Source organism: Ooceraea biroi, chromosome 11, assembly GCF_003672135.1.
Source record: "Ooceraea biroi isolate clonal line C1 chromosome 11, Obir_v5.4, whole genome shotgun sequence".
NCBI classification, from domain to species: domain Eukaryota; kingdom Metazoa; phylum Arthropoda; class Insecta; order Hymenoptera; family Formicidae; genus Ooceraea; species Ooceraea biroi.
This window is the reverse complement of record NC_039516.1, coordinates 4,962,087-4,980,421: the sequence shown is the minus strand read 5'-3', so window position 1 is coordinate 4,980,421 and position 18,335 is coordinate 4,962,087. Positions and strand designations below refer to the sequence as shown.

General features: G+C 35.9%; 1 protein-coding gene and 1 long non-coding RNA gene across 2 annotated transcripts; both read left to right on the top strand.

Annotated features, from left to right (window-relative positions):
- The first annotated feature begins 4,799 nt into the window (after positions 1 to 4,799).
- Positions 4,800 to 17,231, top strand: LOC105275915. The gene is made up of 15 exons (XM_026973815.1): positions 4,800 to 4,950; positions 5,197 to 5,325; positions 5,455 to 5,662; positions 5,937 to 6,424; positions 6,923 to 7,100; positions 7,283 to 7,504; positions 7,786 to 8,015; positions 8,429 to 8,585; positions 14,024 to 14,217; positions 14,599 to 14,806; positions 15,048 to 15,532; positions 15,664 to 15,841; positions 16,086 to 16,307; positions 16,558 to 16,787; positions 16,980 to 17,231. Exons 1-15 carry the CDS (start codon positions 4,915 to 4,917, stop codon positions 17,136 to 17,138), a joined length of 3,324 nt encoding a protein of 1,107 aa, XP_026829616.1. The 5' UTR covers positions 4,800 to 4,914; the 3' UTR covers positions 17,139 to 17,231.
- Positions 10,238 to 12,592, top strand: LOC105275894. The gene is made up of 3 exons (XR_893306.3): positions 10,238 to 10,418; positions 11,493 to 11,640; positions 11,986 to 12,592. It is a non-coding gene; the product is annotated as an uncharacterized LOC105275894 (long non-coding RNA).
- Positions 17,232 to 18,335: the final 1,104 nt, after the last annotated feature.

Sequence of the window (18,335 nt, the reverse complement as noted above, 5' to 3'; positions counted from 1 at the left end):
GAAATAGTGTCGGCACCGTTTCGTGAACAAATTCTGACAGCAGGAAGGAATCCAGGAATTCTGAGCTTCCCGACGCGAATCATGCACGTTAAATCCGGTTACTTAGCAGATTGAACTACTGAAATGGAATTCGAAGCGATGGTTTAGGGGACGTTTGATCAAACGGCGAACGAGACAACAAACCGCGTGGAGAAGTGGCGCAGGGAATTTTATTTCCGGTTTCACTTTTATTTCACTTCTTTCAAATTAAATCAATACATAACACACACGCACTTTGTGAATTAAAAATATCACCTGTGACTCAGTCGATGTTACCGGATGTTACCGGATGTTACGCAATCAACAATCTAAGAAACAATCGAGAAAAAGACAACCTTTTTCAGCATTTTTTTAGATTACATTTTGTATTCCTCAGAAGTACGTTTATTTATTTTAATCATCTTTACTTACATTTATTGCCGGCTATTTCTCTATTTTTCCTTCTGTGGAGATATATCCTGTCGTTTGCCATCTCCGATGTCAATATGTCGCCGTCCACAAAGTAAGCCCGTCGACATACATCAAACGGAGGTTAGCGGATCTACTTTTGGCAGCATGAATTATCGAATTAACAGTGCAGTCTAATTACATCCCTGGCTAATTAGCTGTCGTTGCGCGCGTCGCGTCGCCGTGTAAACATTCGAACACGCCTATGTCGAACGAAGCGTGTCGCGACGATTAACGGCTTCGAATTGAATTCCGCCCTAACGCAGGGGAGCCTCGAAGGGACACGAATCGACCTCGATGGCCGCGGGACAGGCACTATAATTAGGGACCGCGTAAGCATGTATCGATAGGGACCGCATATCGCTAACGGGGTACGGAAGCAATTCCATGGTCGGCAGCAAGCCATAGTCGGCTAAGGCGGGTCAACTATCGGGCAGAAACGCATCTGGTCGAAGGGAAATCCTAGATTTCCCCCGAGTACTTCTTCAGGAAACACCGATAGCCAGCCGGACCAGTGCTCGCGAGTCCCTTCTCTCCCGTTGCTTTCATGTCGTAGCCACATACTGCATCCAATACGCGAATTCAATTTGAACCCTGTCTCGTGCCCGATAGGTTTGCCGCTTTGCCGCCTGCGCCGCTCGAGAATCATCAAGAACAAGCAACTTTTCTTGAAAAGACAGATCTAAAAGCCGGTTGACGTAATCTCTTATGCAGTCATGATCACATATCAATTTTACGCAATACTTTACATGTATACGATAATACAATACATTAATATAAAATATAGAGGAGAATCCCCTATTATGAGATATGCTCCTAATATGAGATAATGGGGTTTCTGCTAAACTATTGAGCACCATCTGTTAGTTCCACCATGATCTTATTACTCTTGGTGTAAAATGTATTTAGTGAAAAATTCATTGTTCGTTATTGCGTTTAGCCTTTGCAAGAAAAGGTTTGTGAAATTGTGAACATGTCAAAGGAACTTGAGGTACGTCTTTAAACCTTGTTTATTATATAATAAAGAAATGGTTGGCAATAAATTCAGTATGCAATGATAGAGTAGAATCGTAGTAACAGGAAAATACGCGATTTGTTGAATTGCTTAATTGTAGAGATTAGATTTCATGATCGCGGAACCGCTAGGCGTGTGGCTCGTATAATGAGATATTCAAGGTACTCTTAATATGAGATAATTATTGCTCGAATATGAAGATTATGTAGTGTAATAAAAAGAAAGAAAATACTACTTAAGGTTAAAGAAAAGTTAATACGAATTTATATTACGAAGTTTTGTATCTAATTTTTATAAAATCTGACTATAGAGGTTAGAGAAACGAGGAAGCGTCGACAGTGGAATCGTGAAGATTTTGCGAAGGCTGTGGCAGCAGTATTTTTATAAAACTATCTAATAAAGTTTTTTACTTGCAATACTGATATATTTTGCACTTTTAACACCGATTTCTCGAGGTATCTTATATTAGGAGCACACTTTCTCGATCCTGCGTAAAGCTCTTTTTTCAAATTTTTTTAATTTTCAGAAAAAATAATATTTAAATTAGATTTTTCATTTCACCAACCTAAAGCTTATTAAATTCTCTTCAAGATAACGTATTAAATTTTTAAATTCTGCCTATAGATTTCCTTACATTCGGCAAAATCGATATGGTATCTCATAATCGGAGACTTTCCTCTATGTTTAGCTCTCTCTTTACTGATAATTTAAAGCTATATAATAAGATTAATTAAAATTCTATATAAATAATTTAGACTTTTCGCGCGCGCTATTATATTTTGTAGTATCTCATACTTATTAAGATGATTAATATAAATAGTACGTTGCAGTATTTATATTCGCAGAGAATTTCTATTTGATTTGTTGGAAACTTTCTGGTGTGCATGTATTTGTTATTTGACAACTGATGACTAACGTGGTTTATCACCGGTATTGCCAAACAGAATAAACTTTATGGACACATGCACGCGTACGAAACACATTTACGAAACAGTCCGTCAGTTTCAATCCATTTAGTTCAGATTAAAATTTATTCATGCAGAGAAATTAAACAGGTATTTCATTAACTGTTAAATGGAATTTTTTAATCATAACTTGATACACGAAAAGAAAGACACAGATCAGGAACTTATAATTGCATAAACTGAACTTTTTTTCGAGAAAGTGAGAGTACTGCTTAACGCAAAACGAAATGCGCGCACGCATAAGAGAGAGTAAATCCGAGAGCTTATTTACCGCTCGTTAAATTCCTCCTCGTCGGTTTGAATTACGCGGCACATCAAAGCTCGAGTGGGTACTGGAAGTGAAATCAACGTTACCAGAGTTTTCAGTAAATACAGTAAGCTCGCGCCATCCTCTGTGCTTGCTACCTCAATATTGAAGGTTTGGAGCTCTTACCCTCTCGTAGAGAGCTGTTTGGAAATGCTTACGGGAAATTGTCGGATGCTACGTTGTTCCGCTATGGCTACCATGTACGGGTACACTAATGGTGAATCATGTAATACGTTTCGCGTACGGTACGTGGTGTGTATTAAAAACGATAACTTGTTTGACTGTATATATATTCCTGGATTTCTCTATACATTTCCATACGTTATCATTCTACCATTCTATATGTTTCTCTATATTATTTCCATACGTATATTAAAAAGTTAAATATCCATAACACGGGCACGTTCATATCGTTATTCTGTACTTTATCCTAAAATTGATAATTATCAGCGTTTTTTATAATGTGTAATAATAAACTGCAAAAGATTGTTATTAACCATTAAGTCTCGCGTTATATTAATTAAAATTATGAATATTACGAAATTTTGATCTTCCATCTTTGTGGAAAAAATACTTGTTAAATAAAAGCGTCGTTATCGTGACATAATAATGTCATACATAAACGCGCGTTATATGTTACTCAGGAGCATGAAACTTCCTACAATATAAATAGAGCAATAAGAGGAAGATAAAAATCAGCCAAGTGGAACCTCAAGTTATTTGGTCGAACACAAACCAGAACGTGCTTCGATGAAGCGTTGTATCGGTACGAGCATAGAATTTTTCAAAACTTGTCAAATTGTTTTACACTGGTCACGCATTGATGCAAAACCCTGGTCCCTTCTATCGATAAATGAATTGATTCACATTGAATCGGCTCTGCTGTAAAACAGTATCGCGCAAATGCGCGCAATGCACATTTGTAGTCACAAATTGTTTCATTTGTTACACTTGTGAGATAGAAATGGCCAAAAATCCATTTATGTGACAATTAATCGACTGCTGAGAATATCGTTTATTCGAATACTCGCATATTGGAATAACTGGATTCATTGGAGAAAGAAATCGCATGATTAATAACATAATATCCTAAACAAATCTAAATTTTTAAATATTATATATTATAATATAAATATAACAACATAATGTTCTTAAATGTGTTGTATATAAATGATATCTGGCGACAGTATCAAAAAAGCAAAGTAAGAACAAAATAGTTTCATTCTGCTACTTGCTTAGTACATTCGCGGTGTGACCGCAAATCTATAGATAAAGGAGGATTGATAGAACAGCGGATGAAACAAGGACATCGGAATCGCCGATATTCCGAAGGAAAGTACGAGAAACAGGAACATTCCTGCCACCTTGAGTCTGCGGCCGCATAGTGCACTCCCGTGTCAGACTGCCGCATTCATAAATTGGTTAGAACTTGGTAGAACCAGCGACCAACGCTATCCAATTAGTCATCCAACATCCCTCAACGCGGTTGGACACACGAACTTTCTGTGATAATCAAAAACATGCGTACATGTACACATCATGCATAGACATGAATAATATCTTTTGTTAATACTCAAGAAATACATATACATATTATGAAAAAGACTATTAAGGATTTTTAAATAAAAGGAGTTGAAAAAGACTGACACAACATTAAATTAATGTTTTGTTCAAAGATGTTCGAAATTACTCAACAAAACAAAGATAAGTTTTGCAATATGAGACTTTCACATCCGAGCTTACATATTAAATATTTGTCTTCTTCCGATGCGGTTATCGCATTATTTCGCAACGTTTTCGCAAATGGGGATATCTTTCTTAATGTAGATGTCTATAGATCGTCGTCTCGATAATCTGGTGTATCATTGCTTGTTACGAAAGAAGAATATACTAATACTCTAATAATAGAAATCAATTATGTAAATCTAATCCCTTCCATCTTTGTGATAGAAGTGACGTGTCTTACTCTGATATCTTATCACGATTTATAATTGAATGGATGCGTCATACTAGTATCAGTGGCCGAACGAAAGTGCGATCGACAGTGTAAAAGCACGACTAGTTTATAAGTTTATATAAACATTGTTAAAGTTTTGTGCGGCTCGTTCTTTAAGTACATCCTTTGCAAGTATTATTATACAATGGTAAACTTAAAGAATAAAGACGTCGTCGAAGAGGTATTTAGTTACAACGAATTGAAAGTTATTAAAAGACCGGATTATTCATGTTAAGTTTAAGATTTCTATTCGAAATTCAAGTATCGCAAACAGGACTTCAAAATGTACTACAATATAAATACGCACAAACTTGCACGTCAATTATTGAATCAAATTTATGCTATTTTTTATTTTCAACGATTATATCCAGTGTTTAAACTTTTCATTTATAGTTATCAATTTATATCGTATTTGCGATATTTGTAGACTAGCCTGACGTTCAGAATTCAGGACGATATTTTGATTGGCAAGGAAATACCGATTCACAAGGAATGCACGAACGTGGGAGCACTGGTGTTAGAGAAGCTACGAAGCAGGCCGGAGTTCATCGCGCAGGTAAGTAGACAGAGTCTACTTCGCGAAAGGGTGCCGATAAGGACGTCATCGAATCGATTTTAACGTAAATTTCACCATGATTCGCCACTTAACCCCCGCTCGTTCGATCGTGACCCTATGCGTGTGTAGGTGGAGGCGGTTGCCGGCACGAAGACTACTTTTGCGGAAATGACGGAGAAAAGCGTGAAATGCGCGCTGTGGCTGAGAGAGCAGGGTATTCAGCCAGGCGATATAATCGGCATTTGCACTCACAATCACTTGGAGTCATACGTGCCACTGTTGGCGGCACTCTACATCGGTGCCATTAGCAACCCGTGGGACAACGAACTTTCCCCAAGTACGTTACTTTTCTCTCGCTTTTCTTGCTTATTCCTGCTTCTCTCGCATCGAATACTAAGGCCTGCGAACGAAAGTTGATTTTCGTGTCGAAAATTCGCCGTTGCAAAACGTTCATTTTGTTTTTCGTTTTCAAATCAATTAACGTCATGCATTAACGGAGTATATTTTACCAAGGTATATTTTTACTTTTATTTTTGTTATAAAATGTCGTTCGGAAAATGTTGAATATATCATTAATAAAAATAATATCCACGTATCTTCCTTGATTTCAGCCACCGCGCGATATTTCCTGTCGCTAACGAGACCGAGGGTGGTGTTCGTAAACGTCGAATCGGCCGAGTGCCTAGCACAAGTCATCAAGGAAGACAATCTGGACACTAGACTAGTAGTGTTTGGCGAGCTGACAGGATTCGAAGACGTGTCCCTGAAGAGCGTTCTGCAATCCCAAGACACCGTTCAGATCGACGAATTCGAATGCGTACAGCTGACCAGTCCAGGTCAGATCGCCACGATTGTTTGCTCGTCAGGCACTAGCGGTTCCCCGAAAGGCACTGAGATCAGTCACGCATCCATGATCAATTACATGAATCACGTCAAGATCCACGATCTCAGGGGCCACGTGTCCATGTGGACGCCTTCCATGCGCTGGTATTGCGGCCTATTCATCGTCATCAAGGCTATTCTAGACTGCTCGAAAAGGATCATAGTTCCGGATTCCGACAACGACGAGATGCTGTGCCACTTCATTGAGAAATACGAGGTGGGCGACTAATGAATTGCCCGTCAGCTTTGTCCCGTGAATAACAGCGATCGCGTGCGCGCAACTTTTCAGCGAGCATTTACAACAGTAATGGACGAATTATTTAAAATTCCTCGTAAAGCATTTTTTCCTCAGCGACGCGTCCGCCGGCGTAGAAATTAATTGCGAACCTACGCGACAGAGATAAAAATTTAATATCCGGCGGTATCATCTGATTTATTATGCACTTTTCGCGTACACAGCCGCGCGGGTCCGCCCGGGTTATTATTTCTATTTGGAGATATTCTTGCGACGCGAGGGAATATTATTCCACGCGATATCGCGCTCGCGTTAATTTGTGTTAATTTATGTCGCGTGGCGAATTTGCTAAAGGATAACACGGAACTCGAATTGAGGCGCATCTACAAGCGACCGTGATAGTTGTACCGCGTGATTTATTGCCTCGTGCAGGTAATACCGCGGATGCGTTCGAGTTTAACGGCATCGTTTTGCATTCAGGTATCCTGGTTTAGATGCGATTCCTGCTTCCCCATCCGGCTGGTAAAGTTCGGTGTATTGAACAAGTACAGACTACCAACATTGAAAATCCTTTTGTTCGGCGGCGCACATTTCCGGGGGGAGTTGCAGCAGGCTCTGGTGAAACTTTTGCCACACACCGATGTCATACTGAGTTACGGTGAGTCGCGAGACTTAGCGAGATATAGGTATAGGTCCTGTCACCCCATTCAAGTGCTGATTAATGATTAACTGTCTATAAGCCAATGCAAATCAAACAGCGCTTTTATTGAAAATACATACATGATGGACACATGCAACACGAGCGAAAATAACAACGATTTTTACGTGAACTGCCTGCAGGAATGACGGATTACGGTGGATTATGCGCCCGTCAGACGAAATACAGTAAACCAGGCAGCTGCGGATTTGTGTGCGAAACAGGACGGCTGAAAGTGGTCGATCCTAACACGGGAAAGGTCTTGGGGGCCAACAAAACCGGAGAAATATGGGCCAAATCGTCGTACATGATGAATGGATACTACAACAACCCCGAAGCCACGAAGAACGCTATCGATTCGGACGGTAAGAATGAAATAGTTCGACACTTGCCATTGTTTAGAATAGGCACTGCAACTTTAATTCAAAAATCTATAGCGCCCTAGAACTAGCATATTTTTTCTAACTACACGTTGTAAAGATTAAATTAAAAACAACAATAATTATTTTACTTATAGTAGTATCGGATCGTAACAACATACATATACTTTAGGAAAATATCACATAAATATTAATAATCTTTACGCTATTTATTAAACTGACAATTAAACTGACAAAATTGTATGTAAAATTTATACCAAGTTTAGGATGGTTACATACTGGCGACCTCGGCTACTATGACGACGATGGTGAAATTTTCCTTGTGGACAGAATGTCGGAATTCATTAACTACAGAGCCATTAAAATATCGCCCGCGGAAATCGAAGCTTTAATTCAGCAACATCCCGCGGTCCTCGAAGTCGCCGTAGTAGCGGTACCACACGAAATCGACGAGGAACACATCATGGCTTTTGTCGCAAAAGTACCTGGCAAAGAGGTAACTTTAATACGTATTAAATATACGTATCATTCGCAAATCTAAGTATTTGCCAGATATTCTAGATTTATATATTATGCGCGTAATTTCTTTAGATTTACACTTTAGGTTTGTTTTTCTCTCGTGTTAAAATATCTAAAATACTACATTTATCGAATGTCCTTTTTAAAAAACAGTTTTCGTCATCTTTATAGAATTCTCTACTATATTGTATAATATCCAAAATAATCCATGTTGGTTAATTTCTCTCCACAGAGAAGAAAAGTCTACGTAAATTCGTGTGTATTTACTTTTATTAAAGAGAGAATTAGCGTGCACCTCTTTTGCATGCACAGCTTTAATTTATTGCAACCTCTAAGTTTAACCATCTTGCTTTACATACGTTATATTACAATTTCTCACGTAAATTTCAGGCGACGGAACTCAACCTAAGCGACTTGGTGGAGCAGAACATGCCATGGTACTGCAGGTTGCATGCGGGAGTTAAATTCATGCAAAGACTTCCTCGCACGGCTACAGGGAAGATCGCTAAGAAGGAACTCAAGCAGATTGCTAAGATCTATGCGACAAATTGAAGAGATATTATAATAATTACCGTGATTATATTTGCATTAATATTTTAAGTTTCCTATATCTTAATTATTTAATACTTTTTCATCATTTTTAACACAATTCTCCATGTACACATAAATAATCGTTTCTGTTTTACATTTTTGATAAATTTATTTGATATAACCAATATGATGTAGAGAGAATTAGCCCTTATCGTATTTATAGAGCAGAAGATCATTTTATCGCATTCATGGTTCATGCGTATTTGTTAGATTATCCATGAAATACGATATTACGATAACGTTACGATACATTAGGATACGCATCGCTATATATTTATGATAAAATAGTTAATAAAGAGATAAGATCTTGAATAAACAGATATAAACATCAGTTTTCAATATTTCCTGAAGATATGTATCGCTGATGCGTGCATACAAAACACTATCTCGACAAATAGATAAAGATACTTCCAAAATAATTTAAAAGATAGATTCTAACGTTTAATTCTCATAGCTGATTACTGTGCAAACACAAATGAGCATCATAAATCGTGCGGAAAATGTCGCAAAAATATCGTCGCGATGTAGTTTGAAGAAACCGTCATCAAAACGTTAGAACGAAACTCGAAGAATCCTCAGAACGTTTTGCTCGTCTATTTCGCTTGTCATTGTTGGGAGCGGATTTTCCCGTTGCAGGACATTCATGCTATGTCGTTCCTATTACGTACGTCTGAGTATTACGGTGCAGCTTGGTACATGCATCAAAAAGAGAAACTCAATAAACGCAAGAGATCTCCGTGCAATACCATGAAATACGTTCGTCCCGATTGCTTCCGATGTAGGAAGACAGAAATAAAAGATAAAAGTCTCTTTTGACGAGAATGCGACTTGACAACGTAATGTAACATATAACTGCGCATTAACAAGTACTTAGGCAACACAACGTGCAAGAGACTATCCGAGGTTGATGAATTATATTTGCCGACGTATATACGGGCATATGAATGTCTGATAATGTGTGTTAAAGTTCTCCATCGTCCATTTACGTATTGCATAATTAAGCCAGAATGCTCATTGTAATGTGCATCGTTGAAATAAATGAAATGTAAGTGAACTTCAATTATCTGAAATACTTTTGCCACGAATTAACTAAAGTTTTAGTAATCAAGTCAAACGTAACAATAAATAATCTCTTTTCGCATTAGAATAAAATTATTTTCACATCATTCAGTGTTGTATAAGATTATTAAACTCTCGAAATAGAATATAGGTATAACAGGATAAAATAAAGTAACAATTAAATATATCTTTTACAATCCTAACATCGCAGAGATTTAATCACGATCAGAATTGTTATATCTAAGTAAAAGAAGCATTTTATTCATATTTTTATTTTAATAAAATAAAATTCAATAACCGCATGCATACGGCAGAGCGTTTAACTTCTATCCCGAGAAAGATATCCGAGAGAAAAGTGCGTACGAAGAACGCAAGGAATCGCCGCGGTTATACTTTCATAATAGTCTTCGTATCGCATGCAAAACTGCAGAAAAGTTTTACTATTTATTCTATAGTGGTTAGCCAGGCCACGCTCTCTCCATTCTATTGACAAGAGTAAAACTCAACTAAGTGTTCGCAAGTAAAGAGCGCGAGAGTCGGAAAAAAGCGCGATAAGTTTGTTCCCTCGCGCAATCGTCCAGTTTTAAAACCGAAGTGGTTCAGCACACTACCGACCGGCCGGATTAAGTAAATCGGATTTAATTAAGTTATTGCACGGGACTAAAATAATCATAAAATAACTTTCGTGTCGCCTGTGATCTGAAATGAAACGGCTATATATGTATACAAGGTGAGGCACCTAAAACAGGCCACCTGAATATCTCGGCTGTTATTGGTGATAGAAAAAAATGTGTCAGACCAAACTTGCATGGTTTCGAGGGACACATAATTTGTTCTAAATAGTTTTTTATTAGGTGGACGCGTAGAGCTCATATGAAGGCCAACTTCGTTTTTTTAAATGGTATGATGTTTTTTTACGTACCATCTAGGGTGCGTTCCGTTTCACGCATATGCGCGCATTATATATATTATACGTAACATTCATTACAGATAAATGCGCGCATATGCGTGAAACGGAACGCACCCCTAGTAGAGCGTTTGAAGATGCGTACAGTGATCTACGGGTCAAAATCATTCAAGGTCACTGAAGGCCAACTGCAAGGGAAAATAATTTACTTTATATTGCCTAGAGTTCTCTGCTATTAAAAATACCGTAAACTCAGAAATGAAAAAGTTCTAGCCCTTAGAAATTTTTTCTTTTTCCGCGAAGTTCTGAGTTGTTGTTATCATTATTTTTTATATTGCCTAGAGTTCTCTGCTATTGAAAATACCGTAAATTCAGAAATGAAAAAATTCTAGCCCTTAGAAATTTTTTCTTTATCCGGTTAGTCCTGAGTTGATGATATCATTATTTTTTATATTGCCTAGAGTTCTCTGCTATTGAAAATACCGTAAACTCAGAAATGAAAAAGTTCTAGCACTTAGAAATTTTAGCCTTCAGTGACCTTGAATGATTTTGACCGGTAGATCAATGTGCGCATCTTCAAACGCTCTACTAGATGGTACGTAAAACAACATATCATACCATTAAAAAAAACGAAGTTGACCTTCATATGACCTTTACGCGTCCACCTAATAAAAAATTATTTAGAACAAATTATGTGTCCCTCGAAACCATGCAAGTTTGGTCTGACACATTTTTTTCTATCACCAATAATAGCCGAGATATTCGGGTGGCCTGTTTTAGGTGCCTCACCCTGTATATGCGGAATTCTTGGTTACAGAAGGACGGTGTTCTCCTCACGCGAAGAAATCGCGCCATACATTTGGTCGGTCTTCTTTAAGATAAATTTATCTTTTGCAGGTGACGGCCGAAGAATTGATGGAGCCGACGCAGAGAAATCGGAAGAACTTTTGCAGACTTCGCTAAAACGCTAAATTCGTCTGAAACATTGTCACGAACCACCAACACTATCATACGGAAAAATTGATATGGAAAACTAAAACAGCTCGTAAGAGACTAACGAATTCGAGAATTCTATAAATAATTATTATTGATTTTCTTGTGACACTACATTTAATAACATGTAATAATTATTTTGTTCATTTATTAATTAACACTTACATTCGTACTGTTACATAATTTATATTCTAAATGACAATACTATTGTGATGAAATTGCGAAAGATTTTTATCCTGTTTCAATAACATTAATTAATTTTACGATATTTTGAATAGATCTAACGAGATTGTTTCAATCGCACAATTATTATAATATATCAGATGTATTCAGCAGCAGATACGGTCTAATTAAAATTATCCGCTTTCTTCTTGCCGGAAAAATTGCTCGGACAAAGGTGAAAAGAACATGATGACAACTGCAAAACAAGGATAAGACTGCGAAATATCGGAAAACCAAGAGGAAGGTGCGCGTATGCGGTTACGAGCGTGAGAAATATGAAATTTCACGGCGTTGCCGTCGAGAAGGGGTCACGTCCATCCGAAAGGTGGCTTCTCTCGCGAAACCACTTCTTATAATCTCACTGGAAATTCACCGGCATATCTGTCGCGCAATTCTCTTCTGATAATAGAGAAAGTAGCAGCACGAACGATAAACATGAACACGATATGCGAAATAATGAAGGAAAAGTGCATATTCTGCGGAGAATTATCCCGTCTCTCAAATAAATGAAATGTCAAAAAATTAATTAGTTCTGTATATTTCATTAAAACTACATAAGTTCATTTCTGAAAATTTCCGATATTTTTTAGGAAAGAAAACTTATCATGAATGATAATAATGACCATAATAATAATAACAGAAATAAATAGTTGTTTGATTAATAGCTACAATAATACCAAATACCCTTGAGAACGCTATCCATACTTGCAGTTAATACAATCTTGTGTTATCGTTGTTGCTCTGGAATCGATACTACGCATTGTGAAATAATTCATGATATACACAGTGAATAACAGAATAAATACGGAAAATGATGAAACTTGTTTTCTTGATAAAAAAACAGATATGTGAACAAGTAGATCTACAAACAGATGTTGAAGAGATTTAAGACGTTATGATTGCGTTTTGATAAGGATGTAAGTATACACGGTGATATCAATGGTATTTTCCACGGCCTGAACTGTACTTTAGATAACTAAAAATGAATCCATCTACGATATTTGATATCGTATGCTTTAATCGTATCGTAAATAGGAGGGTCTAATATCATAATTATCCAACATTGCAAAAATACGCACAGATTTCGAGTTCAAATTTTACGCGCTTCAAGCAAGATGTCAGTGGAGAATGGACATCAAGCGGTTCGTCGTTGCGAAGCACCCGAAACGACATTTGTCAACGTGTCAGGGCGAACACTAGCAGTCCGCGAATGCAGCGGAAAAATTTCACCGTTGCGCGCGGCTGCAATAAATTACCGTGGCGTCGAATCGACGCGATGCATACAACAGCACCCAAATGCAGCCTCGTCTCAGTAAGCGTATTTTTATCGCCCGCTACAAATGCATTTTGCGAACCGTCGAACGGGAACTCTCTCGCAACATTATAAATTTTTAATACCGTTGGACGAGAATTATTGTTTAATTCAACATGGTATTTTTAGCAAACTCAGACACGAATTTTCATCATTACAGAATTAAATATTTATGAAAAATAATTAACATCAATGCAGATAATTTCATTTAATATGAATTTTCAGTAAATGTCTTGCAACTGACACTTTATCTTTTATATGTATTATGTTATACATATGTGTATGTGTGTGGGTGTGTGTACACACACACACACACACACACACACAAAATTTTAACAAGTTTTGTTGTCAAAATTATCAGTTTTGTGTCTATCTTTTAGTTTTAATTTTTCTTCCTTTTTCTCTTTCTTTTTTTCTCTTTCCCATCTTATCTGTACTCTTGTGAATTTTCTGTGATAAAATCGATAGACTTATCAATTGATAAACTAAATCAGTAACCTTGTATATTGTCTTTTAAAAATCTTTGACATTAATTCCAGCTTCTTCAAGACAAGACATTAATAGCTTTATTAAAAATGTTTTACTACATCAAATTAAGGAATAAACTACTAAATTTCAAAGAGAGACCGATCAATTACCGAATTTTTTGCTGAAAGATTTAAGATCTTCCCAATTATTGTGATTTTGTCATCAATTACCAGTATATAAATAAGACTTTACTTATACACGCTACAATTGAGTAACAATTCGAATTATATGGTGGTGGAATACTGATAAAAGCTTGACGTGAAAGTTGATACACATTAGTATTAATATTGTGCGATCGGCGACGTGACTAAAGCTCTCCGGGAACTTCTAGAGATATGGCGACAAGCAGAGAAAAGACCTGTGAACGAGTAAGAACATATTATTGATTTCACGAAGCAACGTTCTTGTTCTGAATTATTGTATATTCGCGTTTTTCCCCAGTATGCACCGTCGTTCAGAATCGAGAATAACATATTGATTGGCGTGGAGGAAGTTGATCTGGAATGCACAAGTGTTGGAGAACTAGTACTCAATAGATTGAAAAGTAAGCCGAATTTCATTGGACAGGTAATGTCACATGAAAATCTTATATGATTGATTAGGCTTTACGTCTGTAATTCTCAAAGCTTCTATTAATCCTGAGCTTGGCAAAACTAAAAAAATATTATAAATTTAGAAATGATACCGAAAACAAAACTAAGAAAGCAACTTTCATAGTATCTTTATTAACGTTTCTTCTACTCTACTCTATCTCTATTAACGTTTCTTAATATTAACAGTAAGTTCTTAATATAACAGTATTATTTGCACATTGATTGATTATTTTTTAGCATATAAGACATATAAGACATAAACCGATTATTATCATTATCAAATATAAATTGTAAATTGTAAATATATGTCATATCTAAATTAATTCAACTTTTAAAAAGTTTGTGAAATGATTAGGTAGACTTTGCCTCGGGAAATACGAGCACATATGCAGAAATGAGAGAACAAAGTATCAAGTGTGCCTTGTGGTTAAGAAAGCACGGCATCCAAAAAGGTGACAAGGTTGGCATATGGACTGACAATCACCTGGACACATACGTACCGGTACTCGCAAGTCTGTACGTTGCCGCAGTAATCTGTCCATGGGACCACGATGTATCAAAAAGTACGTTATTTTATTATATCTAACAGTCAAAGCGTATCTTAAACGTATTTTTATATAAATGCATACATATACGCTTTAATTATCGATTAACTGAAGATTGAATGAATTGAATTGATTGAATTGAATGAAGATCTAGTTATGTCAAGATTGTGCGAAAAATATTATAACTCTAGTAAAACCAATTGCCAAGGACTTTTAACAAATTTCCGATGAATAATAGACAAGTATAACATATTTTCAGTATCCGCACGGTACTGCTTATCACTGACGTCTCCGAAGATAGTTTTCGTGAACGCTTCATCTGCCGAGAATCTGGTAGAAGTTGCCAAGGAAGAGAATCTCGCAGTGAAAGTTGCGATTGTTGGCAACCGGCCAGGATTCGTATCCCTAACAGACATTCTCCAGGCGAATATTACCTCCTCAGAAATCGACGAGTTTCGTTGCACCAAAATTGATGATGCTCGTGATTTAGCATTGATATGTTGCTCTTCCGGTACAACAGGCATGCCGAAAGGAACCGAGTTATCCTACGCATCCCTCTATAATAGCATTACCCCAATTGAGGAAGTACATCTGATTGACGAAGTATCATTATGGATGCCCACGATACGATGGCATTACGGACTAACTTTGGTCATCGAAGTTATTATTTCAGACTCGAAAAAGATTATTATGCCAGACAACATCAGTGAAGTTGAGATATGCAAGATCATCCAAAAGCATAAAGTGAATTTTGTGAATTATATTTTAATATAATATAAGAAATAAACGAGATGTTCCTATTCATAATTTAATTGATAAAAAAAGAACGCTTTTATGGTTGTAATTTTCTAATAATAAGTTCTAACTATTTTTAGGTAACATGGTTTGCATGTGACACATGCATTCCATTGCGTTTCCTTAAGTACAATATTTTACAAGAATACCCTCTGCCGTCCCTGAAGAAGCTCGTCGTCAGTGGTGCGCCTTTTACAAAGGAATTACAAGAGGCAGTCGCAAAGGCTATGCCACACACTCAAGTATTACAATGTTACGGTAAGATAAATCAGATTAAAAAAAACACCAAGATCCATCATTCAGTAGTTTGGAAAATGTCACGTCAAAATAATAAATCTTCGATGAAGCACTATGAATGTTAGACAGATGATTTTATACAACAAAAATATTTAATTCTGCCTGTCAAAAGAAATATTATTAAGATAGTAGAACATTGCATGTTGCATAAAGAGATATAATTATTTCTCCTGAAATTTTTACTTACTTTAAAATATCTTTTTAGGACTAACAGATGCTGGGGGTTTATGCGTGAGTCAAGCGAAAAATAGCAAGCCGGGTTCCTGTGGCTTTGTAACCAAGGGTGTACGAATAAAGGTAGTAGATGCAAAGACTGGCGAAACATTAGGGGCCAATAAGAAGGGTGAACTCTGCATAAAATCAAAATTCTTAATGAATGGTTATCACAAAAATGAGGAACAAACTAAGGAAGCAATCGATTCAGATGGTTAGTTATTTCAATAATAAAATCTGTCATATTACACAGGAAATATCCCTCCCACGTATTGTGTATAAAACACCTCTTAGATTTTCCGGTAAAATTTATATGTAAAACTTGAGCAGTAATTTTACAAAAAGACTGTATTGTATAACGAATTCTTTAAAAGCTGAACAAACATAATCCAATATGTTAGAAAAAGTATATGTGCTACAGAAACAAAGTTAATTCTATTTTTTCTATTTTTACATAAATGCAGGATGGTTGCATACAAAAGACATAGTGTATTATGATGAAGTAGGCGAGATTTATTTCGTCAGCAGGATTTCGGATTTCATTAACTACGGTAGCATCAAATTGTCAACGGCGGAAATAGAGGGTGTACTCGAGCGTCATCCCTCAGTCCTCAAGTCTGCGGTAGTTCCGATACCACACGAAACGGATGAAGAGCACCCGATGGCTTTCATTCAAAAAGTACCCGGGAAAAATGTACGATATCATATGCAATATTTTATGTATACTTAAATCTTGTATGGAGGAATAATTAACTTAGTGTTTTATTAATTCTGCTTAATAAAAAATAATACTATTTTATTAAAAATTATAAAATATAAATGACTATATAGCTCAATAAAAAAATTGAGAGGATTAAAAAAATTTAGATCTAATTTGCATTTTTAGGTAACAGAAGAAGAGTTGCATAATCTAGTGAAAAAGAATTTACCATGGTATTGCAAACTTATAGGCGGAATTAAATTTATGGATGAATTTCCGCGTGTAAGTACTGGGAAAATCGATAAGAAGCGATTAAAACTATTAGCGAAAAGTTATTCCAATTGAATTTCTGAAAGAGAAATTATGTACAACATAATTGTAAATTGTATATGTATGAAACTCCATTACAATAAAAAGCAATTTATAATCCACATTTATACAAAAGATAAATAAACTCTGTACCACGTAATTCCCGGCAATTAGATATAATAAAAAAATATATTGTTTCAGCTATATAGTTCGATAGAGAGTAGAATATTTGAATAGAATATTCGATATAAAAAAGAACATTTATGTTAACATTCAAATAAATCATATTTAACAACGATAAAAAACATTAACATGATAAAAATAAAGATAGCATACAAGTATTCACGTTACCAAAATTTTATCGCATATGACTCGGGGAGAACTTATTTTTCTCCGCATATCTCATTTATTCAAACTTTGATTACTTCCGACGATGTTAGATAAAATTTTGACAAACAGATTCCAATCCGATATCGTATCACATTTCTTTATTTATCATTTACGTAATGCGGATATATCGTTTGATCTAATGTGATAGTTCTCATTTAGTTACCAGCTATCAGCTATCAGCTGATTCAATTCGATTCGATCAACTATCAATATGAGTTAGTTTGTTACAAAAGGCGAGAGGAAAATGATTATGAAATTCATAATCTGTTCGAACAAATGACAGGAAATAATGACTGGCAAAAAGTACTTGTATTATATCTTGCCTTGATATTTCTAATATTCTAATACCTATCACTTATGTTATAGTTTATTTTTATTAATAATCTTGATTACAAGAACATTAATTTCGTTTTACATTAGTTTTACATTAATATTCTTATTTTCATGATTTAAGAATTTATTATCTAAATATTGTAATACTCTTACTAGGACAATCTTTTCTTGACGATTACCATCGACAGTTGCATGATTGCATATATTAATCTCTGCACTTAACGGTACAAAAGATAATAGAAGTTTGAACAGGTGAGGTGACAGTTGCAATTTATCTTCCATATCGGTTACTCACGTAGTTTCGTATTTCATATTGATCCACGTACAACGGAAAATTATTACAAAATTTATAAAAATGTGCGAGCGTGCTACAACTGATCACAGCAAGGTATAAGAATACTTATAATAAAAATGCATGAAACATACGTTTTATCTTATATGTATAAATAATATATTATATATTATATTTTATATATATTGTATATAAATCTTTCATCTTGCATTTTTTGC